Source organism: Salvia miltiorrhiza, chromosome 1 (assembly GCF_028751815.1).
Source record: "Salvia miltiorrhiza cultivar Shanhuang (shh) chromosome 1, IMPLAD_Smil_shh, whole genome shotgun sequence".
Taxonomy (NCBI): Eukaryota; Viridiplantae; Streptophyta; class Magnoliopsida; order Lamiales; family Lamiaceae; genus Salvia; species Salvia miltiorrhiza.
Window position 1 is genome coordinate 70,770,391 of NC_080387.1, and position 26,865 is coordinate 70,797,255.

The 26,865-nt window shown below is 34.0% G+C and overlaps 3 protein-coding genes across 5 annotated transcripts; 1 reads left to right on the forward strand and 2 right to left on the reverse strand.

Annotated features, from left to right (window-relative positions):
* Positions 1-2,006: 2,006 nt before the first annotated feature.
* Positions 2,007-5,659, reverse strand: LOC131005684 (eukaryotic translation initiation factor 3 subunit F). Its single transcript, XM_057932715.1, has 6 exons — positions 5,232-5,659; positions 4,808-4,887; positions 3,934-4,160; positions 2,963-3,084; positions 2,768-2,881; positions 2,007-2,349 (listed from the first exon to the last, which is right to left on the reverse strand). The coding sequence occupies exons 1-6, from the start codon at positions 5,451-5,453 to the stop codon at positions 2,260-2,262; spliced, it is 855 nt and encodes a 284-aa protein (XP_057788698.1). The 5' UTR covers positions 5,454-5,659; the 3' UTR covers positions 2,007-2,259.
* A 1,595-nt stretch (positions 5,660-7,254) lies between these two features.
* LOC131005683 (probable aquaporin PIP1-4) lies at positions 7,255-8,808 on the reverse strand. Its single transcript, XM_057932714.1, has 3 exons — positions 7,900-8,808; positions 7,696-7,836; positions 7,255-7,597 (listed from the first exon to the last, which is right to left on the reverse strand). The coding sequence occupies exons 1-3, from the start codon at positions 8,524-8,526 to the stop codon at positions 7,505-7,507; spliced, it is 861 nt and encodes a 286-aa protein (XP_057788697.1). The 5' UTR covers positions 8,527-8,808; the 3' UTR covers positions 7,255-7,504.
* Positions 8,809-17,587: 8,779 nt separating this feature from the next.
* Positions 17,588-22,951, forward strand: LOC131005685 (LOB domain-containing protein 36-like). Of its 3 annotated transcripts, XM_057932717.1 has the most exons (4): positions 17,592-17,855; positions 18,317-19,267; positions 19,941-20,012; positions 20,851-22,951. In XM_057932717.1, the coding sequence occupies exon 2, from the start codon at positions 18,338-18,340 to the stop codon at positions 19,190-19,192; it is 855 nt and encodes a 284-aa protein (XP_057788700.1). In that variant the 5' UTR covers positions 17,592-17,855; positions 18,317-18,337; the 3' UTR covers positions 19,193-19,267; positions 19,941-20,012; positions 20,851-22,951. The 3 variants fall into 3 exon arrangements, with proteins under 3 accessions (XP_057788701.1, XP_057788700.1, XP_057788699.1); XM_057932718.1 differs by lacking the exon at positions 20,851-22,951 and having other exon boundaries at positions 17,588-17,855; positions 18,321-19,267; positions 19,941-20,171; XM_057932716.1 differs by lacking the exon at positions 20,851-22,951 and having other exon boundaries at positions 19,941-20,171.
* The last annotated feature ends 3,914 nt before the right edge of the window (positions 22,952-26,865 follow it).

Genomic DNA, 26,865 nt, shown 5'->3' on the forward strand with positions numbered 1-26,865 from the left:
TTTTAGTCAACCAACTACATTATTTGTGAGAACGTGAGAACCATCAAAATTAATGCATTCACTGTTAAAATTAATGCACTCAAAAAAATTAAAAAAAAAAATTGCTCCCTTCAGGATTCGAATCCAGAATTTGCATTCATCCAACAAGATGATGCATTCACCGTAGATCTTGATGATCGAATGGCTGAAAATGGTTCTCCGTTCTTCTTTTATTTAGTGGTTCTTTCTTGAACCTCTCCCTATATATATATAGGGGCGCGCTCTAGTGAGACACTTATTTTTTGTGAGACACTGAGTACAATGAATAATACATATATACTGATGAACAAGACAGTATATACTGATGAATAACGAAATTTAAAAAATTGGTAATGAACAAGACATATATACTGATGAACAAGGTAGTATATACTGATGAATAACGAAATTTAAAATATTTCGCTCCCTCCAGGATTCGAACCCTGAGAGCAAATTTCACCATCTAGGTAAAATATCAGCTATAGGATTGATAAAATAAACACACGAGATCGTGTCTAAGATCTCACTAAAATTAGGGAGCCTCATTGGAGCGCTTCTCTATATATATAGAAGTAAGTTATAATGAGAATTATATACATATATATATATATATATATATATATATATATATATATATATATATATTTGTGAGAACGTGAAAAAACTATACAAAATATATAAATTTAATGCATTAATTGTGAAATTAACTGCACTAGAAAATAAATGAACTTTTCGTCTCATAAGATCGAAGCCCGGTGCTACATTCGTCCATCAAGATGATGCACCATCGTAAAAGTCTGGTGCTACATTCGTCCATCAAGGTGATGCACCATCGTAAATCTTAGACATCAAATGACTTATCATAATAAGTTAGGGTTCTCGTATACATATGGAAACCTACATCTTCGACGACTACGACAACATAATTTTCTAATTTTGGGTCGTAACAACTCTTGAGCTAAGTTAAATTATTTAAAGTTTTTGGATAAGAAACTATTTCATGGGAAGAACCAAAAGTAGGGTTAGATAAAAGTGCCATGCGTCTGATTTAGCTGTCCCTTTCCAATCCTCCAAGTAGATAGTGATTACATCTTTTTCCCCATATTTACATATCCCACTTACACTACCATCAATATTAACAAAATTAATGTTTTTCAGTGAGATTCGAGAACTATAATAAACAAATAATATAAGGCTTAGTTTCTTATATATGTTTGGTTAGGCACATAATTATAATAAGAGAGGTGAAATCTAGGCCGCCCCTAATTTCCGTCTGCTTCTAAGTTGTCGCCACTAAATATTGTCAGGATGCAATTATCAGTTTTAAAGCAAGTTTTGGTGTGAACTGAGGCCCCATTTTTGAGACACCATTCTTATTGTTGGTAACTATTTTTTCCAATCACCAAAAAAGGGGAGTTGTGATTTTATAATTACACGCCATTAAGGAAAATCACATGATTAGCGGGGATACATATATACTTGTACATACTTTTTTATTTTTAAATGACAATGTTACGTGCATATGTAAAATGGTATAACCGTATAACTAATGATCAATAGAAATGAGTATCAAAGAATGGCTTAGCTAGATCAGGACGTGTTGTGGTGGACTTTAATCACAATAGATTAAATTGATTATTATTTATCAAAATCTGATAAAAGATGGGAATCTAGCTCCTTGAGGTCCAAGCTTCTCATATTGAAATTGTAACGATAGGAGATGAATGTGAATAAAAACGATGGTGAAGATGTACAACTCCATAATTATGTTGAGAAAATGAGAAAAGTAGTGAACAATGTACGAGTAACATATGATTTAGACTGAATGCACTGTTTGGAATTTAGAAGTAGGGTATATCCATATTGTATTTTGTTTAGAAAATGAGAATGCACTGCAGCATGTGATTAGAAATTGTGAGATAAATGCACTGTTTGATGAGAAGAATCAAACATTCAACAAATACACTGAATAATGAATAGATACAATATAGAAAGAGCTCTTAACACTTTTTCCATAATGATTTTTTACTAGGCGCCACAAACAAAATGCTGCCGGCTCAAGGGGCAAGCAAAAAAGCGAAGCAAACAATTAGTTAGTTTTGACCAAAAAAGAGATGCTCAAAATCCAGATCATACATGAAATTGCCGTCGAACCAAACAAAGGTCATACATCTTGAAATGGAAAAACCTACATCACAGAGCTACTACCATGGCGTCTCAAGAAACCAGAACGTCGATACATCAAAGGATCTGGGCAGCAGTATTGAGCTTTTCAGCTAAGCTAAGTTGCGTTCTCGTAATGCTAGACAGATAAAGCAACAGAAGTTGGTCCTGCAAGCAGAGGTAAACATGAATTAAGACGGATTCCAAACACCACAACTGCAAGGGCATTAAACCTAGCGGAAAATGCACCGTCACCACTAACATCTTGAAGCATAATACAATGTTTGCTTATTGATTAAGAATTTCAACAGCTCACGACCTTCAGCAATCTATTCCATTGTTCGTGTCTTAATTTTTCAATAGACACATGTTAAAAATGCTTATCATAATTGTTGGTTTAGTTTATGCAAAGCATTAGGGACCATTGGAACTGTATTAGCTTCTGAATGACCCAAAAGTAAGCAGCTGACACAGCATTAGTTATGAATTCAATTATGTTTCATTCAAAAACAAATGAATTACCCAAACAAGGAAAGTAAGCAGCTTATAAAGCATCAGCAACTATTCAGCAGGTTGGATTTCATACCTGCAGACTGTCATTCACTAGCTTATCAAAAGCATTTGGAGATAGTTTGGGAAGAGCTGCTATTGTATCAGATATAAATCTTCCGATTTTATTATCAGGGGCAGTGCGTCCTTCCTGAAAAAGTAAAATATTAGCCAAAATCATAAGCAAGGATGGCAAACAGGAGATTCAAAAGCAAAAAAACAGTTTTCTCACCACGACATCATCGACATATTTGTAAACATCATCGATTAGAGCAAGCAACCGTCCCATGGAGGCTTCCATTCCCTCAAGATCATTTGGAAGCTTGTCAACAATTGTTGGCTTAAGTACATCAACTGTGCGAACAAATTCAGCTAAGATTTCTAACCAATATTCAACATGACATTCTATGCACATTGTTTATCCAACTTGTCAGAACAGATTTTCTCTTACTAATGTGTGCCATGCTTATAGAGAAGCTAATAGAGCTGCACATTTCTTAGCTCAGTATGCTAGACATTGTTCTCGGTTTGTCTGTTGAACCGATAATTCCCCTGCTTTGCTCAGGGCTATTGTTTCGGATGACATTTCATGAATAAAATATCCGGATTCCCTCTCAAAAAAAAGTAAACAAACATCCATCCAACAGGGGCAACAACTTATAACGGGTCACGAAAGATGAGTAACTTTTGCTGGGACCTCAGTATATTTTAAAGTTCATTATGATTCTTGATGGTTGGACCTCCAAGTTTTCTTGGTACAAATATGATTCAAATAACAAATAATGCAAAAACCAAATAATGAGTTGCAAACGCAACTAATTATGAGCACATCAGTAAAGTTCACATGTATTCCGAAGGTATAGAAGTAGCTAAGTCCTGAAATGTGGCTTAAACCTCAAAATCAGAAACGTGTTAACCACCATGCTGGAAACACAAAGCACACGGGGGTGAGAGGATGAAGAATATGGAAAAGTATCAGTTGGGTCCCCTTACCCCCCGCCCCCACCCACCCATTCCCTGTGCCCACAATTCTATTTGCTAACTTGATCGTGGTGGCGGCTTCCTTTGATGTGTTGACAAGCAAACACGCATCTAGAGAAATATTTAAATGATGGATGATGGACTAGTAATTCAGTTATTCAAAGATAAAGATCCTCTAAACGGCATATCCTGTTAAAATCATAAGGTGAGGTGGATACGTACATCCAATTTGCTCTGCCTCAACCATGCGTAGGTCCAATGGAATTTCTTGAAATTGTGCAGCAAGTTGTTGATCTCCAAGAGACAGGGCAACAGAGACAAAAGCCTTAATTGAAGCATTTCCAGTTCTAAATTCAGTATCAACGGTCAAATGAATAGGATTGTTAACTTCTCTAGAGTAGAACTCATGGATCAATGCACTGCCACCAATGACTCCACCAGTTGAAAACCTATAGAAATAAGCATGTAACAAAACTTCATGATCAATTTCCAAAACTAAGAAATTGATACTTGCGAGATCAAGCAAGAAATGCAATCTCATTAGTCCTCTATTCATGTGTTTCCTCTTTAAGCTTAAAAGCTTAACTTAGTGTTAACCAGACTGGCTAGGAAATAAGTCAAGAACTATAAACATCTGAGTAGATGAAAATGGAATAAACACCTAACAAGATCAAATTAGTGCAAGACATAACACAAACACAATTTTGACATCAAGGCAAGAACATAGAATCTCAAATCCTGACAAAACTATGAAGACTAATTTAGATGCCTACCAAAAATACACATCATCTCTAAGTTGAGAAGATAACATCAAGCTCAAAATACACACTAAGTCATAGCTATTACAAGAATATCCACATAACTCAAAATATTCTTGATTTTAAACCATATAAACGAACCAAATGTTAAAAATGTTATAAACTAACTTGTATGTTTTGAAAGAATTGCTTTAAGCAAAATGATTTCATCAAGGCTTTAAAAAAAATCAAGAAAGCAACTCTTAAAGGATTGGTACCTATAACATATTTTGGCTTTAATGTCTAATCGGAACACATAGGAGTAAACAAGTGATTTTGAATTGTAACAAAAAAATTACCATCCAACGATGATTTCCTTTGGATTCACCTTCTGGTGGGACGTCAACATATTCTGATGATAATCAATATCAAGTGCAACCTAAAATCACGTAAAATTAAAATCATGAATCCATACGAACAAAATAAACAAAGAAAAGAAACTCCGATTTGCTACACTTATCATCAGAACAGAAACAAAATAAACAGAAAAACATACTCAAATCTTTCTCAGGAAAACGCCAGAAAATATAGCACTAAGTGAATCACATAATTTGATTTGCATCAAGTAATTCTAGTTGTAAAAAATTACGTCAGAAGGTTTCGAAACATTCTCTATAAACAAAAGTTTGAAGTAATAGAAATTGATGATACAGCATAATTAGATAAAGCTTGCGATTAATTGTAAATTTTCGTTAAAAAGTGAAAGTAGAAAAGTCGAATAACCTGATCCGAGGATTCATTGTGGGGAACGGCGTAGGAATTGCGAATGTCGACGGTGCCGTCGGGCAAAACGGAGCCGAGTAGCGTGCCGATGACGCGCTCGGCTTGGTCCGGCCGCCTCACGTAACAATCGCAGATATTGAAAATAACAAGCGGATGAACCTTAGCCGACACGCTTGCCGGTGATGGTACATACTGCAGCACCGTTTGTCCGCTAGATCCCATTTCTCCGACGGTGCAGTGCAGCTGGATGTGTGTGGAGAGAGGGAGAGGAATTCTAGGGTTTTAGGATTTCACCAAAAATTGAAAGAGGAATGGGTCAGCACTTCGAGAAATTGGGCCGTTTAAATTAGGGCTGGGTTAAACGGGTCAATAATTTGGGCCTTATTGGATGATAGTAAAAAAAAATTAGCGTTTTTCTTTGTGATGTTTTCCTTTCTAATTAGTATTTTGAACGCATTCAATTAAACCTGTTTTGTTTTATGATTAATTGTTAAATAGTGCACGATCTTTCACCTAATAGTATATTATTTTTATAATTTTTTTCAATCGTTGTAATTAAATTCCTATTTTTGTATTTGATGTGAAATTCTTTATTTAATGACGTGGAAATATTTTATCACGCAGATGTCTTACATGTTAGCTAAAGACAATGTTTCAAACTCTTCCAATTCAACAAAATCTATTTGTCGAGTTTTAATTTTAAATATTGTTGTTCGATCGTGCATGATATATGTACGTGTTAATATATTATTGTTTCATTAAATGGAGAATGTCACGTCAAATTCCAACTATCAGAAACAAGTAAAGGTTTCTAATTTGCAAAAAATGCAAATGTGTGATCTTAATTACAATCCAAAATTGTATTGAAATTACAAATTAAGTGACAGGTGGTGCATTTTTGACAATCGTCAACCAGTATCATGGTGAAACTAAAATTGAATTTCGGGGATATTTGATTTAACAAACTTTAATATAGATGTTAAACTTTAAAATAAATGTTGCTATGAAGTTAACTTCCCTTTCTTTTATAGTATTATTTTTGTAAACAAACACTGTGTATAATTTTCTGCACATAATTATTAACACATTAAATTAATTGATTATCCAACTCGGGAAATATAAAGTATCAGTTGACAAAAATAGAAACTAGTATTAAGTTGACACGATTCCATTAAATTAACTAATTCAATTAGTAAAGAAATTTTACTTTTATAAGACTTAGTTCCTTTGTTATGATGGTTTCAATGTTATCGCTGCTCGCCCATTATAATATGACTACGAGGTCTCTACGTAAACCCATCACAAACAGTTCCGATTCAATGAAATTTTGATGTAACCAAAAAAAATTATTCCGCATGCATACACTTTCTTCAATTACAAAATTGATACTATCATCAATTAAAGTATGCGTATGTTGTATACAACAAATAGTTTTGTAAAATTTATACTATAAAGTATTAATTTGCATATCAATATTACGTACCGGTATCAACTACCAATTATATTAGTACTTTTTTTTATCAGAAAAAGAGCAATATTATTAACTCTGGTACCAGAGGTACCCAACCGTATCAGTTACAGAAGAGCAATCTCATTAGAGCACCACATTGAGAAGCTAGATACCCAATCACAAATATAAAAAATCTTATTCCAACTCCACATTCTAGCCTTAATCTCCATGATTGTGCTGTTAATGTCCCAAGCCTTGTCTTCAAATCTACTTTCATTTCTTCGTCTCCAAATAATCCAAATCGTGCAAATCCACAAGGCTTTCAAAAACTTACGTCGCTTCATCTCTCTGCTCAGATGTGAGAAAGCCATGAAATGTGCAACTACTCCATGAGATCGGACCGGAAGCTGATGCGATTTGAAATGCAATTCAGAAGTTGGATCGGAATCCAGACCAATTATATTAGTACTATTCAAAGTAGATGTTTTGGTTGACATCTGAGTAATGAAATTTACTTATTTGTCACCGATATAAAAAATTGAACAATGCAAAATAAAAGTTACCAAATCTCATGTAGCTAGGGATTTTTCATTCAAATAAATAAAACCCCTTTCTGATATTACAACGGTCGGCGACTTATGCCTTGGCCTACTCACATGGCCTCTCAATACAAACCACATAATTTACAATACAACAAGCTGGCAAACCGAACAGAAAGCAAATACCAAATAATAATTAAAAAAAAAAAACACTAGGAGAAAACGATTTGAGAGAATGCAATTTAATTATTCATCTACAAATTGGATGATTTTTGAATGATAGATCACTTGGACTTGAACGGAATGGCCCTTATCACCACCTGATGGTAGAGAGCTGCCAGCGCCGCTCCAATGAAAGGTCCCACCCAGAATATCCACTGCATACACAACATTCCATTTCATGTCACATTAATATTAATTCTTCAAATACATAATGTTTAGGCCTAAAAAATAAATAGTATGATCAGAAGCATACATGGTCGTTCCAGGCGTGGCTCTTGTTGTAGATGATGGCGGCTCCGAGACTCCGAGCCGGGTTGATGCCGGTTCCGGTGACCGGAATTGTCGCCAAATGTACCAGGAACACCGCGAATCCGATAGGCAACGGAGCCAATATCTGAAACACCGCGAATCAGTCTACAAACTCATGAATTTTATTTTCTAATTATAATATACTCACGGGGACATGGGAGTCTCTGGCGCTGCGCTTGGCGTCGGTGGCGGAGAAGACGGTGTAGACGAGCACGAAAGTGCCGATGATCTCGGCGCCGAGGCCGCTGCCCTTGGTGTAGCCGTGCGCCACCGTATTGGCGCCGCCGCCCTTGCTCATGTAGAGGGTCTTCCCGAAGCCCTTGACGACGCCGGCGCCGCAGATGGCGCCGAGGCACTGCATGACCATGTAGAAGACGGCGCGGTTGAGCGACAGCTTCCTGGCGAGGAAGAGGCCGAAGGTGACGGCGGGATTGATGTGGCCGCCGGAGATTCCGGCGGTGCAGTAGACGAGGGCGAAGATCATGCCGCCGAAGGCCCAGGCGATGCCCTGGATGCCGACGGTGGCGCACTTGGAGTCGGATTTGCTGACGCCCATGACGGTGAGCACGGTGATGTAGAGGAAGAGGAAGGTGGCGATGAATTCGGCGATCCCAGCTCGGTAGAACGACCACGATGCTAGCTCGGAGGCGTCGAAGAGCGGGGCGGGCGGCGGCTCCTTGTAGTCCTTGTCCTGGCTCTGCGCCGCCGTGCCGATGGGCTGGTGCTCCGGGAACTTGTTGGCTCCGACCCTCACGTCCTCCTCTTTGTTCTCCATCTCTGCAACTCAAACAAGATTAGTGAGTGATTGTGTTTGATTATGGCGGTTGGGGATTTATACGGAGAAATGGGGGAGGGGGTGGGGCCATTGATGAGCGAATTTATGAGTATGATATAGCCGACCACTAATAATAATTGTGGGGTTTTATTTTTTCATTGTGGGTTTTGAAGGAAAACGACGTTGCATTTGGTCGGCAGCCACTCTGGCGAATTGAGGCCATATTTTGTGCAGAATGATTCATTTTTGATGATGAAATTGAGACCGCCGCCCACCACCCTCTACTTCTTTCAATGTAACGAATGCTCGGAGTTTATAGGGTCGACGCAGAATGAGACTCCTAGATAATGATAGGATCAATTTTTTTCTTGATAAATAATTAACAAATCAACATACATAGTGCACAATAAAATTGAATAAGAAAGGAATAGAATGAAAGTATGAATGCGATGATGAGGGGAAAAAATGATACTAATTCTTAAATGATTCTTATGTTTGGTATGCATCAAGAATACGATAGCTAAAAATAAAATATAGGAATTGAATGAAATTATTTTATTTTTAATAAATTATACTTTACATTAAAAGTGTTTACTTTCACTGATTAATCTATCTTAACAATAATATGAGTCAATTTATTGTTTACTAGTACGCTCATTCGTGCGATGCATGACGAACATCGAAATTAAATAGTAATATATTTAAATAAATAAATATGAAATAAAATTAAAATATAAACGAATATTACAAAACATGTTTTAGAAATAAAATAAACTAAAATAATTCACATCAATTACTCAATAAAATCCTGAATTTGAAAATATAAATTTTCAACTTTGTATAAAATGCAACGATAATTACAGTTGTTAAATAAATATAAAAATTACTCGATAATGATTATTATCATTATGCATTATTATTAAATTTAAGATGCATATTGACTATTTTTCATGAATCAAATTTGGCGATGTTTAAAGAAGAATTAAAATATAAAAAAAGAAAAATAAAAGAATAGTGAAAATTTGATGAAAGAAGAGAGAGAAAAAGAGAGGGAAAACATGGAGTGAAAAAACTCATTTTTTATATATTATTAGTACGCCCCATCGTGCGATGCACGGACCACGATATATTTATTTATTTTTAAAATTTTAAATCATGTAAAAATGTCATTATTTATGAGTTGGTAATAAATATTATGTTAATTAAAATATTAATATTTGATTTTAAAATGAGTATAATACTCAATTTAATGAGCATTATATAATAATAATAATAATAATAATAATAATAATAATAATAATAATAATAATAATAATAATAATAATAATAATAATTAAATATGTACAATAATAAATAAATTTTATAGATTGTATAGCAAATAATTCAAATCAATCTCATTTTGAGCAAATAACATCAAACCATCAATATAAACAGTCATAATTTAATATAACAATTTTGGTCTCTTAAAAATTCAAACTGTATTATTATTAAATGTTCATATTTAATCAACCCAAAACAAATTATAAAATCAAGAAAATCCGAATAATATAAAAATAAAAATATAACAACAAATATGTTTAGATAAATAAGTAAATAGTTCATATACATAATTAAATAAATCCATATAATATTTTAAATTCTAATTTTAAGACGTATAACTAATTTTTTATTTATAAATTCATATTAAAACTGATATAAAAATATTCAAATTTAAAATTATAAACTTTTTTGAAAAGAAAAAAATGATATCTACTTTTTTTCAACTAACAAACGAAAACAAAATGATCATAACTTTTTCATTTCAAATTTATTGTTTATAATTTTTACATCGAATTAAAGATCTTTTTGCAACCTTTAATTTAACATTCATATTAAATTTTGTTCGTAAATATAAGTTAACGATTTTTTTAAAAGAATTAAAATTGAAAAGAGAGAAAAAGATTAAAGAAAATTTTGAGGGAAAAAATGAGAGGAGAGATAAAATTTGGATGTAAAAAACTCTTCTTTTATATTATATATGGTAGATATAGATTAAGATGAATTGAAATTTTAGAATATCAAAAAAATCTTTGATAACTCATATTATTTGAGTTAATTTTATTTATATTCATTGAAAAAGTAAAAATACAAAATTTCTAATAATAAAAATCAGAATAATCAATGATTGGGTTCTTTTGGACTACCATTTTGTAAGTAAATAGTACATTCTAAAATACTCTCTTCGTTCATAATAAATAATTTGTGTGGTGTGAATGAGATGATACTAATTTTAAAAAAAAATTGAAAAATGTGTACAAAGTCAAGGAATAATCTCATCAATGTTAATTTATTAGATAATTAATAAATGGTTTGTGGAATAAGTTCTTTTGTAAATATTGTGAGTGAATGAGGGTAGAGATGTAAAGATATATGTTTTAAAAAAGAAAAAATCACTCTTGTTTGGACGGACAAAAATGACAAAAAAATCACACTTATCCAGAAGTTAACTCACGAAAAAAACTTCAACTTTGAAATCATTACATTCGATAAAGTAATCGCAAAACGAGCAAGCGCATGAGTCGCTTTATTCACCTCATGACGCATGTGGTAAAAATCAAACACCAAAAGCCAATCGGTGATGACCTCTATCGGACCAGAATCAATCAATATCAAAACAAAGTATTTTGGATTTCATTTGGGTAAAACTCTAGCCTAATTAATTTCTATATTTTGCTTTTTTCGGTGTATGTATGTTGAATTCCTTTAAAATTTATTGAAGGGGCCTACTTTTGGAATATGTTGCATCAGTCTCCGATTATATTTATGTACAACTTATTTAAAACTTTCATTGCACTGTTTCTTTAACGTTACTCATAGCTAAACAATGTTAAATATTTAAAGGTGATAGCGAAAACAATGCGAAAATAAGAATTTACAAAAATGTAATGTAAAGAATTTTACTTGTAATTTGTAATTAGCAAGGGTGAAATTCCCATACATTGAAAAATGTTACAGTTGCAATCGATTACACCGTGCAACTGGTTTACAAAATAACACTATTTCATTCGAGAAATGACACTTGAACATTTTCAAATGACACACTTCATTGTATGTTGAAGTAGTGTCATTCAGAAACTAGTTGCATGATGCAATCGGTTACACGGGAGGAGTGCCTCATTATCTATTTGTCATCTATCATCATTAACTATATATAGTTAGATTATAATACCAATTAATAGTGAAACTTAACTTAATCGATACGAGCTACCATCCCGGCTTGGTCGGAAATTGAGCCTGACATATCAAAGAGTAAAAACAGATCAGGTTGGCTGGCTAGTCCAATTTATGACCGTTATTTTTTGCACTCAACTAGCTATAAAATTAAGAGTGTGGCCAAGCTTAGTTTGACGGCACTAGTTTAGAAATATTTAAAGTAGATTGTCAAAGATGCCATCATGCCATACATATATATATATATATAGGGGCGGAGCCAGGGGGGTGCCCGGGGGGCTAGAGCCCCCCCCCCCAAATTTTGAAAAAAAAAAAAAATTTAATAATATGTCTAAAAATGTTGTTATTATTATTATTATATTTGTATTTTAATAAAAAATGTCTAAAATGTATTGAATGCCCCCAAAAAAAATTTTAGCAAATGTTTTGAACTATATTATCTATGAAAATGTTGTTATTATTATTATTATTATATTTGTATTTTCGTAAAAAATGTCTAAAATGTATTGAATGCCCCCAAAAAAATTTTTAGTAAATGTTTTGAACTATATTATCTATGAAAATGTTGTTATTATTATTATTATATTTGTATTTTAGTAAAAAATGTCTAAAATGTATTGAATGGCCCCAAAAAAAAAATTCCGGGGGCTACCGCCCCCGAACCCCCATTACAGTTCAACCCCCCCCCAAAAAAAATCCTGGCTCCGCCACTGTATATATATATATATATATATATATAGGGTGTGGTTCTAGAGAGAACTACATTATTTGTGAGAACGAGAGAACCATCAAATCTAATGCATCCACTGTAAAAATTAATGCATTTGCTGTTAAAATTAATGCACTAAAAATTTTTAAAAAAAATGCTTCCTTCAAGATTCGAACCCAGGATCTGCATTCATCCAACAAGATGATGCATCCACCGTAGATCTTGATGATCGAATGGCTGAAAATGGTTCTCCGGTCTTCTTTTATTTATGGTTCTTTCTTGAACCTCTCCCTATATATATATATATATATATATATATATATATATATATATATAGGGTCCAATTCAATGGAGACCACTCCCTTAGATAAAGAATAAAGACCAAATCAAGGCCATTCATCTCACTCCAATCAAAGGTTCATATAATTTTCCGATTTGATTTTATATGTAATTAAATATTGGTTAATCACATTTATTTAATCCAAAAAGGGCAAATATGTCCACTCAAATCTACTGAAATCTGGGATCCCGTTGAACAAATCCCGAAAATTCCTCTTTTCCCATTCTGGGACCTAATATGTCAATGAACATAATAGGTGAACATTAGTACGTTCATTGTTTTCCTACGAACATTTTGACGAACATCAGTATGTTCATTGGTTTTTCTACGAACATATTTACGAATATCAGTATGTTCATTGGTTTTTCTACGAACATATCAACGAACATCAATATGTTCATTGGTGTTTCTACAAACATATTGACGAACATCAATATGTTCACACTTCTTTGACGATATGCAGATCTGCAGATTCGGCGGTGGCACGGCGCGGCGGTCGCCACCACGAGCGTTCACCATCGCCATCTTCATCGGCTTCACCCTGACAACGCCGGGGCAGCACAGCCTCGAGAATCCCTCCGCCTGCGACGCCGGCGGAGATTGGGAAGGGGGAGTGGAGGGGATGGCGGCGGAGCAGCAGGAGGAGTAGATGGAGGCGATTGGTAACAGGGTGGCGGAAGGTAACAGGGTGGCGATTTGCTGGTGCAAATCCAGTGCACAAGAGAGGAGGGAGGCGACGGGGGAGGGGGGGAGAGAAGAGAGAGATATGGAGGAATAATTGAGAATGTAAATGGAGAGAATTTAGGGCACGATTGTTTTCATATTAAAGTTACAGATTTAACCTTTTGTAAATAATATTTGTATTTATGATTTTGGTGTAAATTTTTTTTAATTCAATAACCTTAAATGTATGTAGCCGTCCGATGGTATAAAATCAAGGGTGTTAATTTGGTCTTTATTCTTTATTTAAGGAAGTGGTCTCCATTGAACTCTCCCCTATATATATATATATATATATATATATATATATATATATAGGGTTAGGCTAAAATAAGAACTAGACTTAAGATATAAATTAAGAACCAATATTAACCAATAGATCAGGATCAATCAATGGCCAGATTTGATCCTAAGAATCAGGCTGAAATTCACGTTGACTACAATAATAGGATAGAAAGGTAATTTCTGATTTTGGTTATTATTCTTTCCTTAATTAAGAGAATTGTGTTATTCAATCAAAATTAAATGATTTAGCCCTTTATTTCTGTAGGAAACACGTTAAAAATACAAAACACAAAACCAAAAGTAAAAAAAAAAATGAAGGTATGTTATTTTTTTTTCTATAAACGCAGACAACCAACCAGATTTTGATAATATACCATCCTAATTTCACTCATTCTGTGTTCACGCATAGTTACATAATGATTCATACATGAATCATAGATATTCGTACAAATTGTATAAATATGTTCATAATCTGGAATGAGCAAGTCACTGTTTCGTTGCTAATATACCTTGACGAAATACACAAACTTTTTTATTCATGCACATATGCTAAGGCGATTCATACATTGATAAAAATTTGTTCGTTCAATCTGTATGAGCATGCTCATAGTTTTCGTGATGGACACGTTGTGATAGAAAATATATACATGAAACTGTTACAATTAATTTGTCATCATATTCACGTTGGTTTGTAGGTTATTCATGCGTACACACTAAAATATTCGCTTCATTGTAAAATTCGCATTATGATACATCAGTATATTGTGCTAAGCCCAAATATTCGCACACCATTTAATTATATTCACACACCATTGAAATATATTCACGCAATTAATCAATTACCCTTTTCTACACATATTTTCGCAGATTTGGTCTTAGTATTTCACGCAAGTAATTGAATGATATCCAAATGCCATTTTTCAATCACATCATATCTTTCTTCCAAATGAATTGGGCGTTTTTTTCGGGAATCGAATTATATTCCTATTTGGCCGATTCAAAAAGTCAACAATCGATTCCAAATTTACCCTCAATACTAAATAACGTATGAATTACTTTGTTAATTAAAATGAACAGATGAGATTCTAGTAAAATGATCTCAGCCGTTAGAATAGGCAACATCTAAGGTTAAGATTAGTTCTTAATTTATATACTAAGAGGAGTTTGTGGAATAACTGCCCCCTATATATATATATATATATATATATATATATATATATATAAAAGCTCAACCACTTACATAAATAGTACTAAATTATATTTTTTCGCTAATTTATTTTTTCCGTCAAAATCTATTTTTAGAAATAATTATTTTTTAAACTTTTTTTAGGGGGGTTTTTTTAAAACCTTTTTGTTTATTCTTATTTTCGTATACTTAAGATTATGTGAAGTATCTTTTTTTCTTATAAATTTTCATATATTGTCCCAATTTAAGTATTAGTGAATTTTTTTATCTCTTAAATATTTTATATTTGTTAGTCATATAGATAAATGTAAATAAATTATCCAAAAAATATTTATAATATTATTAAAATATTTACATTGGTAACATCTATATATGATTAGAATAGACTATAAGATATTTATTTATTTATTCTTTCTTGAATATTTAATCAACATATATAAATGAATGAGAAGAAGGAAATGGGTGGAAAATAGTGTAGTCTCTGCGGCAATCTTGCAAGCAAAATCTTTACTGATGTACTATGTTAATTGTTATTATATTGTTAATTTGATATTTTCTTCCAATAAGCCGTAGATGTTAGAGAATTTATTTTCCTAATTATGTTTTCATAACAATAGAATTATTTATGAACTCATCACCTCGTAAACAAATAAACGGAACAATGTATGTCTAAATATAAATGAAAAACACTTAAAAAATATATTATGGTCTCATGTAGGATGTAGCCTTAACAATATTATCATATCAGGTTGTCGTCGTTGCGCCATAGATGAACTATGACCCTGCCTACGGCATGGAGGTATTGAGGGTCGCAACGAGCACTTACTTTTATTGATATATGCAGAATTTAAACAACATGACATTGTAATTAAAATGATATTTGGTGGTGAATTTGTTAATTTGTTGCAATTATAAGAGGTAGCTCAGTGTCTTAGCGAGTTTTTGAATAATTTTATTTCAAATTATTTGGTATAGATTATTATTATGTTATCTATTTTAGATGATCAGTGACATGATGCATAATGTATCTTGAAGATCAAATAATTTGTTTACAATTTTGGTAGAAAGACTAAGATCGCTATTTTCATTCTTTCTTTTTGACCTTTTGTGTTAATGATATTGAGGTGTAGTTATGCAACTTATACTATCAGGATTCCATCCTATTGTATTATTATTTATATAAACAATTATATATATATATAGACGTGTATATATGTGTAAGTAAAAATGATAGGCATTAGTCAGTGTATTCATTGTAAATCATGTTATGATATAGTTTTAAATCCTGTAATCTACAACATAAATATGTGATTTATTGAACATTTTTCTAAAATCGAATTATCATATATGGTCATAGGGATACTACTGGAAAACATAGATTTATAAGTCTTATATTGGAATAAAGGTTTTATTCCAAGCTACTTGGAGATCCTCTGATAACAGTGGTAGCTTACGATGATGTTGCCACAAAGTAATTACCATTGAAAAGATTCTTATATTATTGAATTTGATATCTTTTACAGTGGAGAAATGTATCCAGATTGGGTAATTTTATCTTCATATTCATATTTATATCTTGAAATAATCTTCACTTTTATAAGATCATAGAAGTAAGGATTTTTACATTCACATGTAGATTGAGAAATGAATGTTTTCATACTTTGTTAATATATATTTACATAAAAATACTTGCGTGGAATCAACTTAAGAAAGAGTAGGTGCATGGAAATGTATGGCATAATAACAATTTTGGAAATGAATTTTCAAAATGTGACAAGCATTTTCCCTTTTCAACTAATGAAAAATGGAAAAATTGATGATTCATTTTCTATAATTTTGTAATACCGATATGAATATTATACAAAATGAAGCATCTCAAAATCAATAATTTTTTTGAATTTATATTAATATTTTGTGGTTTTTAATTTAGTTTCTATTCTATTGAACAATTAAATTAACATAAATTGTATTTTTGCTATCAAATAATTAAACTCATAATAATAATATTTTGATAAAGTTATATCATAATTTGTGCGATGATCCGTGCATCACACGGGAGAGCGTACTAGTCTTTATATATATATATAGATATGCTACCGTGAAAACACTTCTTAAAATAAAAATAAAAATAAAAATATTTTTCAATGTATGAATTTTATGTAGAACACGTATGAATTCATCCAACATGGTTACGAATTGTGATAAATAAATCTTCGCTATCTTTGGAATTCCAACTCAGGACCACGAATTCATCTAATAGAGTTACGAATCATTCGTAGATCTTGATGATCTAAGGGCTGAAAATTAAGACGGTCGAAACCTAAAACACTTCCCTAAAATCAATAAATTAAAATAATAAAAATTAAAATAAAAACCTAAAAAATTCCAGTGGCCAATTCAAAATTTACATATGCTAAAGGGCCCCACGCAAACCCCATTATTCAAGAGCTGATTTTTATTTCTAAAACCTTGGGAAATTCAGAGCTTCACAGTGCGACGGCTTCTGAAGAAGCCAACCTTCAGTGGCTGAAGGTCCGTCGACGCTTCTAGATTGAACAATTTTAGTTATTAATTTTTGTGTTCCAATTAATTATTGAAAAAAGTGTTTTGAATTCAGATGAATGGAGCGGAGTTACGGGGCTGTACCAATTAAACAAGAGCCCACAATAAAAGGAAAAGAATAAATAAGCCCTCTCATATCTTAACTCACACGCTTTCAGTTTGCAGATCTCCATCGCGATTTCATCCCCAAAACTCCATCGCAATCTCTCATCCCCAAATTCCCAAACCCTTAAAAAATAAAATAAAATATCGTGCAGTTTGCAGATCTCCGTCGCAATCTCATCCCCAATTTCCGAAACCCTAGCGGCGCCTGCGAGGTTTGCTCTCCGCCGCCGCATCCTGCGGCATTCACCTATTTCGATTTGATTTCTTTTTCCCCAATTGCATTCTCTCTCCACTTGCGAAGCACATATAATTATATTTTTTGTATGATTTGATTATGTATGCAAATGAACTGGAAAATGCATATATCGACGATCAAACGTGTTAATGCATTCACATTTATATATAATCAATTCGTTTTGCCTTTTCCCATCATCTTCTGACTTTGTTCATATACAATGAGTGGCTTGCTTTTAAGAAATGGATATATATATATTGACTTCGATTCTCTCATTCATTTATTGGCTTTTCACTGCTTGTCTCTTTAATCGGAGAAGGAAGAATTACATATGCATTAATATCAATTTTTAAAGTGCGTAAACATGTGCTAAGTTAGTACATGAAATCACCGCCCCCATTGATGAGCAGCTAACCAATGTTTCCATTTGAAACGCAGATAGGAAGGAAGCAGTAAATAATGTCGTCTTCAAACTCGCCGTGCGCCGCGTGCAAGTGCCTCCGGCGGAAGTGCACGCAGGAGTGCGTGTTCGCGCCGTATTTCCCGCCGGACAATCCGCAGAAGTTCACGAACGTGCATAAAGTCTTCGGCGCCAGCAACGTCTCGAAGCTTCTGAACGAGCTGAACGCCAGCCAGCGGGAGGACGCCGTGAACTCCCTCGCCTACGAGGCCGAGTACCGCCTCCGGGACCCCGTCTACGGCTGCGTCGGCCTCATCTCCATCCTCCAGCAGAAGCTCAAGCAGGTGCAGCTCGATTTAGACAACGCCAAGAAGGAATTAGCCACGTATATCGGGCCCTCGGCGATGCTGCCCATTTACAATCACCCGCAGCACCACTCCAACTACGGGCCCTCCGGTTACCAGATGTTGCCGTACAATGTGCAGCCGATTACGCAGGGGATGGCGCAGCTCATGATCCGGGAGCAGCAGCAGCAGCAGCAGCAGTTTCTCGAGGCGCACCAGCTGGCCGCGGCCGCGAGAGAGCAGGAGATGATGCGGAGCTACGAGCAGCAGCAAAATCATGAATTGATGAGATTTAACGGCGGAGGGTTTGATGACGGCCCCGTCACCGCCACCGGATTCAACCAGATTGGCGGGGGTGGGGCCCCCTCGCTGGCGTTGGGGAGCTCTTATGAAGCCATCCCAGAGCAGCAGCAGCAGTCTAATTACCATCTCCAGCAGCAGCTGCAGCAAGATCTTTTGTTGCAGCATAGTAATCATCAGGCTCCTCCTCCGCAGGCGCAACAACAGCAGCACCAGCAACGAGCTAAAAGCGAGGAGGAGGAGGAAAGGAGCATTGCTCCTCCTTGTTAATTCTGACACTTAGTCGCAAAATTCATATCATGCCCTCTGAGACTTATTCCTTCGACAATATCCTCTTTCATCCAGGTAAATAATAATTTTTCGATCTAGCTTGATCTCCTTCTTCTTCTGCATTAAATGCGAGCAAGATTTTTGCATAGTTTCTTTTAGCATAATCTGCTCAATGCAGAAGGAATTGCAAAAATTTACTATGTGTTGCATAGTGCAGCAGGTGAGTTGGTTATGGGAATTATTGTCTTGTCATGGCACATACAAATCAGTAATCGTGACTTCCCAAACCTATAAAAGACCCTAAGATCCATTTTTTCAACTAGTGTACGTCTTTGGTTCTTTGCATTTTATGATGGATGCAGCATTTGAGCCAGATTTAGGTAATAGAATATACACACACATATATATGTAGTCAGTTGTGTGATAATAAATGTGGCTCAACTTTAGTTATTCCAAGTACTGCTCTACACATGCTTCAGCTTACTGCAATGTATACACTGGAATAAATGATGCATGCAATATATACTTTTGCTATAAAATTCTCTCTCTGCATTAATGAATCTAACTGGTTTAGTCAATGCTCTCAGCGTACACACTTTATAAATTAACACTATTTGTCTTATTCAATGACTAGTCATATAATATATATTAATTTTCAATTCATTTCTCAAATGGGATGGAATTGAACGACCATATTATCATGTATTAATCGTCACTAATATTTATTACTATAATTTTTTTGTTGCAGCAAATTATAGGCCGGAGCGACAAAAGGAAAGAGGGAGTGAGAGAAGAGAGAGATAGAGCTAAAGCTGGAGAGGTATTCGCATATACGTACAGTTTTATTTTCTTTTTCTTTCAATTTTATGGATACATTAGAAATGTAGGAGCAGCGTTGATTTCAATACTAATGCTCTCTTTCAGTTTGCATTTTCAAAGGGTTACTTGTTTTTGCCGGAATCCCACTATGCTTTTACAATTCCATTGCTTTTCTTTAAAGAAACACATTAACACTACCAGTGCATTAAGCTCATGCACATGCACATCTACACACACACACACACACACACACATATATATATATATATATAAATATAAGTGATCACATGTCATCTTTTCCCTTGGAATTGGTGCAATGTTTTAGCTATGCATAAAGTGTCAATATATATTTTTTGGATGATAAGAATATTTAAGATTGTTATAATAGTGATTTTTCTGCAATGACATCACATCCTATATAGTTAAATTATTGTTGTGGCCTAGTAAATTTATTTTGAATACCTACATATATATGTTCATATCTTATCATTTAAGTAATTAAGATTGTTATGCTGATTTTTCTGCAATGACACTACACATTCGATATGGTTAAATTACTATTGTGGCTCTAATAAATTTATGGGAAAAGGTGCAGATACACATTTATAGTAGTAGCCACTATAGTGTATAGCTCCCATAGTCCACATTGGATTAAATAAGCCTCCGAAGTCTTAAAAATCGATCAATTAGCCCCTTTTGACTAATCGGTGTTTTCGTTCGTTAGTCAACTTTTTATTTTTATTTTTTAATTAAAATGTGGGGCCCACCTTTATTGATCGTATCCAGTTCGATTGTGCTCATCTTTCCCTTTCTCTCAAGATTAAGCTTGTAATTTGCAGAGATTCATGGCGAATGCGTGGAAACGAAACCAATCCACCAAAATCCTTACCCCCCCAAAAACCTCATTCTCTTCATCTCCGCCACCCTCATCCTCCTCATCTTCCCCCACCTCACATCCCAAACCTCATTCTCCTCCTCATCCTCGCTCGACAAGCCCCACAAGAACATCGTCCGCACGCTCAAGGCGAAGGCTTCCGCCGCCCCGATATATCAGCCGGTGTAGGAGATGCTGGGGGAGATCAAGCAGCGCAACAAGGGGTTTTTGTTAACGTCGGCGCTAATGTGGGGATGACGTCGGTGCAGTACCTTTTCTTTTTCTTTTTATTTTATTAAAGGAATTATATGTGTTTGTTTATTAAAGATGGGTCCCACATTTTAATTAAAAAATAAATAAAGGTTAACTAACGGACAAAAATGTCGATTAGTCAAAAGGGGCTAATTGATCGATTTTTAAGACTTCAGGGGCCTATTTGATCCAATGTGGACTATGGGGAGCTATACGCTATAGGGGCTACTACTATAAGGGTGTATATGCACATTCCCTAAATTTATTTTGAATACCTACCTATATATGTTCATATCTTATTATATAAATTAATTAGAGTTAATTATAGTTTATCTCCCGAACTATCAGCGTTTTTCAAAAAGTGTCCCTAACTTATGCTTTCATTTAAAAAACTTTCGACTTTGCAAAATATTTAATTTATGTCCCATCTTATAGAATTCGACGACAAAATGATGAGTTCACACGTCGGATTTTAAGTGAATTATTAGGGTTTACACATATTTTGATAATCTATCTATCTATATATATATATATATTAGGGTTAATTGCCGCTAAATTCAAAATCTTTTTGAGAATTCGCGATATTCTCACCAACTTCAAAATCGGCGAATGAATACACGAATTGAGAATTCGTTCTTAATGTTCCCAAAATTAAAAAATCCGGCGAGATGACATGGCAAACACCTATGACTTGTCAATTATACGTATGACATGTAATTTTTAAATTTTTTTTAATAATTTTATTTTAATAAAATATAATAATTTATTAATAAATTAATTTATAAAAAAAATAGAAAAAAACTAACCCCATCCCCAAACACCCCCCAAACATTCCCCCTTCACCAACCCCCCCGACCACCACATTCCCCAAACCTCCTCCGGCCAACCCTTTCCCCCTCCCCCCAAACCTTTCATCTTCCCCTCGATGAGAAGAAGGCGGCCACGACGACAAGAAGGCGGCCACGCTACCCCTACCCCTCTTTCTTCTTCCTCACAACAACCGCTCCCTTTTTTTCTCGATCTTTCTCTCTCTGCACGATTTCGGAGGCTGCAATTTGGATGTCCTTAAGGCGCGAAGAGATGGAGTGGTGATGACCACGGCTGGTTGTGGGAGGAGTAATGGCGGCGGCGGTAGTGGTGGTTGAAATTGAGGTGGAATCGGGAGACGACTGGTGGAAATTGAGGTGGAATTGCGGTGGTGGTCGAATTGAGATGGAATCGGCGGCCGACTGAACGAAGGGACGACTGTTTCAAGCCGAAGAGAGAGAAATCGGGGGTGAGGCCGCCATTCGCGAGAGGGAGGAGGCAGCGCTCTCGCCGTGGACGGTGAGGGGTGTGGGTTCTGTTGTGAGGTGCGGCCAGAGATTCGAGGGAGAGGGGCGGACCAGCGGTGGCTGGCTTCAGCTGCGGCGGCCGTCGGGTTCTGTAAATGGGGTGAGGCGAGGGAGATGACAGAGCACGATTCTGGGAGGGAGATGCCAGTGACGGCTCCGCCATCCGAGCTTGAAGCTCTCGCCGGAAATAACAGCCCCAATTTTTTTTAATTGTTGATGAAAATCAAAACGACGTATTGTTTTGAAAAAAACGACGTCGTTTTCTTGCACTGCCAACTATGCCACGTTGTATTTACGATAGTCCACGACACCTTCAATTTGGGGTTTTTTTCTGAGTTTGGGAACATTAAGAACAGATTTTCAATTCATGTATTTATATGTCGATTTTAAAGTTGGTGAGAATATCCCGAATTCTCAAAAAGCTTTTGAATTTAGCGACAATTAACTCTATTTATTATATTAAAACACAATTTTTATCAATTAATTTTTCCCAACAAAATCATCTCTCACACGTTCTCTCCCAACAACAATTTTCTCTTTCCCAGTCTAACATGGTTTTCTCGCAACAACAATTTTATCTCTCACACACACATCACGGTTATCTCAAAATATCAATGAAGCAACGATTAATTCTCAATCTATAGATTATATGAAAACACAGTTTCTATCAGTTAATTTTTCCCGGCAAAATCATCTCTCACACGTTTTCACATGTTCTCTCCCAACAACAATTTTCTCTCTCCCAAACTAACATGGTTTTTGTTGCAACAGTTTTATCTCTCACACGCACATCACGGTTCTCTCAGAATATCAATGAAGCAACGATTAATTCTCAAAATTAATGCAATTTTCTCCAACTACGCTCCATCATAAACTCTCCATCCATTTTGATTATTGAAGCACATGGAAGAGACAATGGCAAATGTCAAGAATGATGGTTAACGTGCATTCAATGTTTAATGGCCAATGCAAGAGATGAAGAACACGTGACCAAATTTGAGAGCGACAGCATGAACGACACATTAGGTGATGATCAAGACGTCAAATCGTCTAGGAAGAAGAAATATGCCAGTTAAATTATTTCTCATCTCTCTTTCTAGGTAAAGTCTACCCTGGACATATGCGCACCTGCGCATCGCATCCAGATGCGAACACGTGTCCCACAAAGAAAACCCACTCGGCTCAAACACTTTACTGTTCATTCTGGTTTTCTTTATTGTAATACTACCGGTCTAATAAAATCACTGTTTTCCCAAAAGGTGATGGTTTTAATTTATGCTCTTGTGTAATTTTTAAATGCGGACACGTGTCCCTACAAGTATTGTAGGCCTTAGACATGATTTTAATTTGGCCCCCAAAACATGATCCTGTTTATTTATACATTTAAAATTCGGTAGCCCCCAAATGACTGAAAATTGAGCAAAAAGATAAATAAATTGGCGCTAATTAATTTTATTTTGGAGGGCTTTTTTTTCGCGTAGGGCGGGCAGTGAATTTTTCAGGTGGGAAGTGAAATTTTTTGGAGTATATCATTAATAATTTATCATAGATTTATTCTCAATATTCATATCATGAGTTTGTGTTCCTCAATTCTTTTTATAAATAATATATTAATAAAACTATTAGTGGAAAATATTAATGATATGATATATTAAAATAATATATCAATAATAAATTAAATATATCTTCAGATTGTATATTATTAAAAAATATTAATGGTATGATATATTAAGATAATATAATAATAATAAATATTTTTGAATAATATATTAATAAAACTATTAGTGGAAAATATTAATGATATGATATATTAAGATAATATATTAATAAAAATATTAATAAAAATAGTAATAAAAGATAATAGTGAAAAATATGAATGGACAATATTTTACACTATATTTAGTGTAAAAATATGAATGGTATGATATATTAATGGTATGTATTTTCGGGTAATATTTTCACTATTATAGTCTACATTTCACTATAATTAGTGTAAAATATGAATGGTATGGTATATTAATGGTATGATATATTGAATCTTAGAATTCTCACTTGAGATTCTAGAAATCATTAGTGAATGAAGAACCGATTAGTGAATCCTGAGATTGAATCTTAGAATTCTCACTTGAAATTATATAAATCATTAGTGAATTCTTAGATGAATCTTAGAATTCTCACTTGAGATTCTAGAAATCATTAGTGAATGAAGAACCGATTAGTGAATCCTGAGATTGAATCTTAGAATTCTCACTTGAAATCATTAGTGAATGAAGAACCGATTAGTGAATCCTTAGATTGAATCTTAGAATTCTCACTTGAGATTCTAGAAATCATTAGTGAATGAAGAACCGATTAGTGAATCCTGAGATTAAATCTTAGAATTCTCACTTGAAATTATAGAAATCATTAGTGAATCAAGAACCAATTAATGAATTCTTAGATTGAATCTTAGAATTCTCACTTGAGATTCTAGAAATCATTAGTGAATGAAGAACCGATTAGTTAATCATGAGATTGAATCTTAGAATTCTCACTTGAAATTATAGAAATCATTAGTGAATGAAGAACCGATTAGTGAATCCTGAGATTGAATCTTAGAACTCTCACTGGAAATTATAGAAATCATTAGTGAATCAAGAACCAATTAGTGAATTCTTAGTTTGAATTTTAGAATTCTCACTTGAGATTCTAGAAATCATTAGTGAATGAAGAACCGATTAGTGAATCCTGAGATTGAATCTTAGAACTCTCACTGGAAATTATAGAAATCATTAGTGAATCAAGAACCAATTAGTGAATTCTTAGATTGAATCTTAGAATTCTCACTTGAGATTCTAGAAATCATTAGTGAATGAAGAACCGATTAGTGAATCCTGAGATTGAATCTTAGAACTCTCACTGGAAATTATAGAAATCATTAGTGAGTCAAGAACCAATTAGTAAATTCTTAGTTTGAATCTTAGAATTCTCACTTGAGATTCTAGAAATCATTAGTGAATGAAGAACCGATTAGTGAATCCTGTGATTGAATCTTAGAACTCTCACTGGAAATTATAGAAATCATTAGTGAATCAAGAACCAATTAGTGAATTCTTAGTTTGAATTTTAGAATTCTCACTTGAGATTCTAGAAATCATTAGTGAATGAAGAACCAATTAGTGAATCCTGAGATTGAATCTTAGAACTCTCACTGGAAATTATAGAAATCATTAGTGAGTCAATAACCAATTAGTGAATTCTTAGTTTGAATTTTAGAATTCTCACTTGAGATTCTAGAAATCATTAGTGAATGAAGAACCGATTAGTGAATCCTGAGATTGAATCTTAGAATTCTCACTTGAAATTATAGAAATCATTAGTGAATGAAGAACCGATTAGTGAATCCTCAGATTGAATCTTAGAACTCTCACTGGAAATTATAGAAATCATTAGTGAATCAAGAACCAATTAGTGAATTCTTAGTTTGAAATTTAGAATTCTCACTTGAGATTCTAGAAATTCCCAATCGATTGGATTATTTGATAATACCGACGTAATATTTGATAATACCGTCGAAATACATGATTATACCATCGGGAAAATTGAGAATATCGTCGAAAAAATATAGAATACCCGGCGGTATTCTCAATTTATCCGACGGTTTTCTCTATTTACCCGGCGGTATTCTCAATTTACTTGGAGATATTTACAATTTACTCGACGGTATTCTCAATTGGTATTCTCAATTTACCCAGATAATTGAGAATACCTCCGGGTAAATTGAGAATACCGCCGGGTATTCTATATTTTTCCGACGGTATTCTCAATTTTTCCGATGGTATAATCATGTATGTCGACGATATTATCAAATATTACGACGGTATTATCAAATAATCCAATCGATTGGGAATTTCTAGAATCTCAAGTGGGAATTCTAATAATCAAACTAAGAATTCACTAATTGGTTATTGATTCACTAATGATTTATAGTAAATCAAGTGAGAATTATAATAATCAAACTAAGAATCCACTAAATGGTTCTTGATTCACTAATGATTTCTAGAATCTCAAGTGAGAATTCTAAGATTCAAATTTAGGATTCACTAATTGGTTTTTGATTCACTAATGATTTATAGAATCTCAAGTGGGAATTCTAAGATTTAAACTTAGAATTAACTAATTGTTTCTTGATTCACTAAATATTTCTCAATAATCTTACTTTAATTAGTTCAAGATGCATTAATGGTGATGATCATTCTTAATTAATTTAAAGTATGATTCTCATATTACAACTCTAACTTATAAACTTAGTTTTGAGATGAATTAATTCAATTAGTTCGTGATTCACTAATAGTGATGATCATTCTCATGTTAAAAGTATGATTCTTATATTATAATTCTAAATTCTAAACTTA

Bases quoted from the DNA above. Each gene is read 5' to 3' on its own strand.
- LOC131005684 (XM_057932715.1), bottom strand. From the start codon at position 5,453: ATGGGATCTAGCGGACAAACGGTGCTGCAGTATGTACCATCACCGGCA. The intron at 4,888-5,231 runs GTTATTCGACTT...ACGTGATTTTAG, and splicing joins ACAATGAATCCTCGGATCAG to GTTGCACTTGATATTGATTA. The intron at 2,350-2,767 runs GTATGAAATCCA...CTCTGCTTGCAG, and splicing joins TAGTGAATGACAGTCTGCAG to GACCAACTTCTGTTGCTTTA.
- LOC131005685 (XM_057932718.1), top strand. From the start codon at position 18,338: ATGTCGTCTTCAAACTCGCCGTGCGCCGCGTGCAAGTGCCTCCGGCGG.
- LOC131005683 (XM_057932714.1), bottom strand. From the start codon at position 8,526: ATGGAGAACAAAGAGGAGGACGTGAGGGTCGGAGCCAACAAGTTCCCG. The intron at 7,837-7,899 runs GTGAGTATATTA...GCGGTGTTTCAG, and splicing joins CCAGAGACTCCCATGTCCCC to ATATTGGCTCCGTTGCCTAT. The intron at 7,598-7,695 runs GTATGCTTCTGA...TTGTGTATGCAG, and splicing joins GCCACGCCTGGAACGACCAT to TGGATATTCTGGGTGGGACC.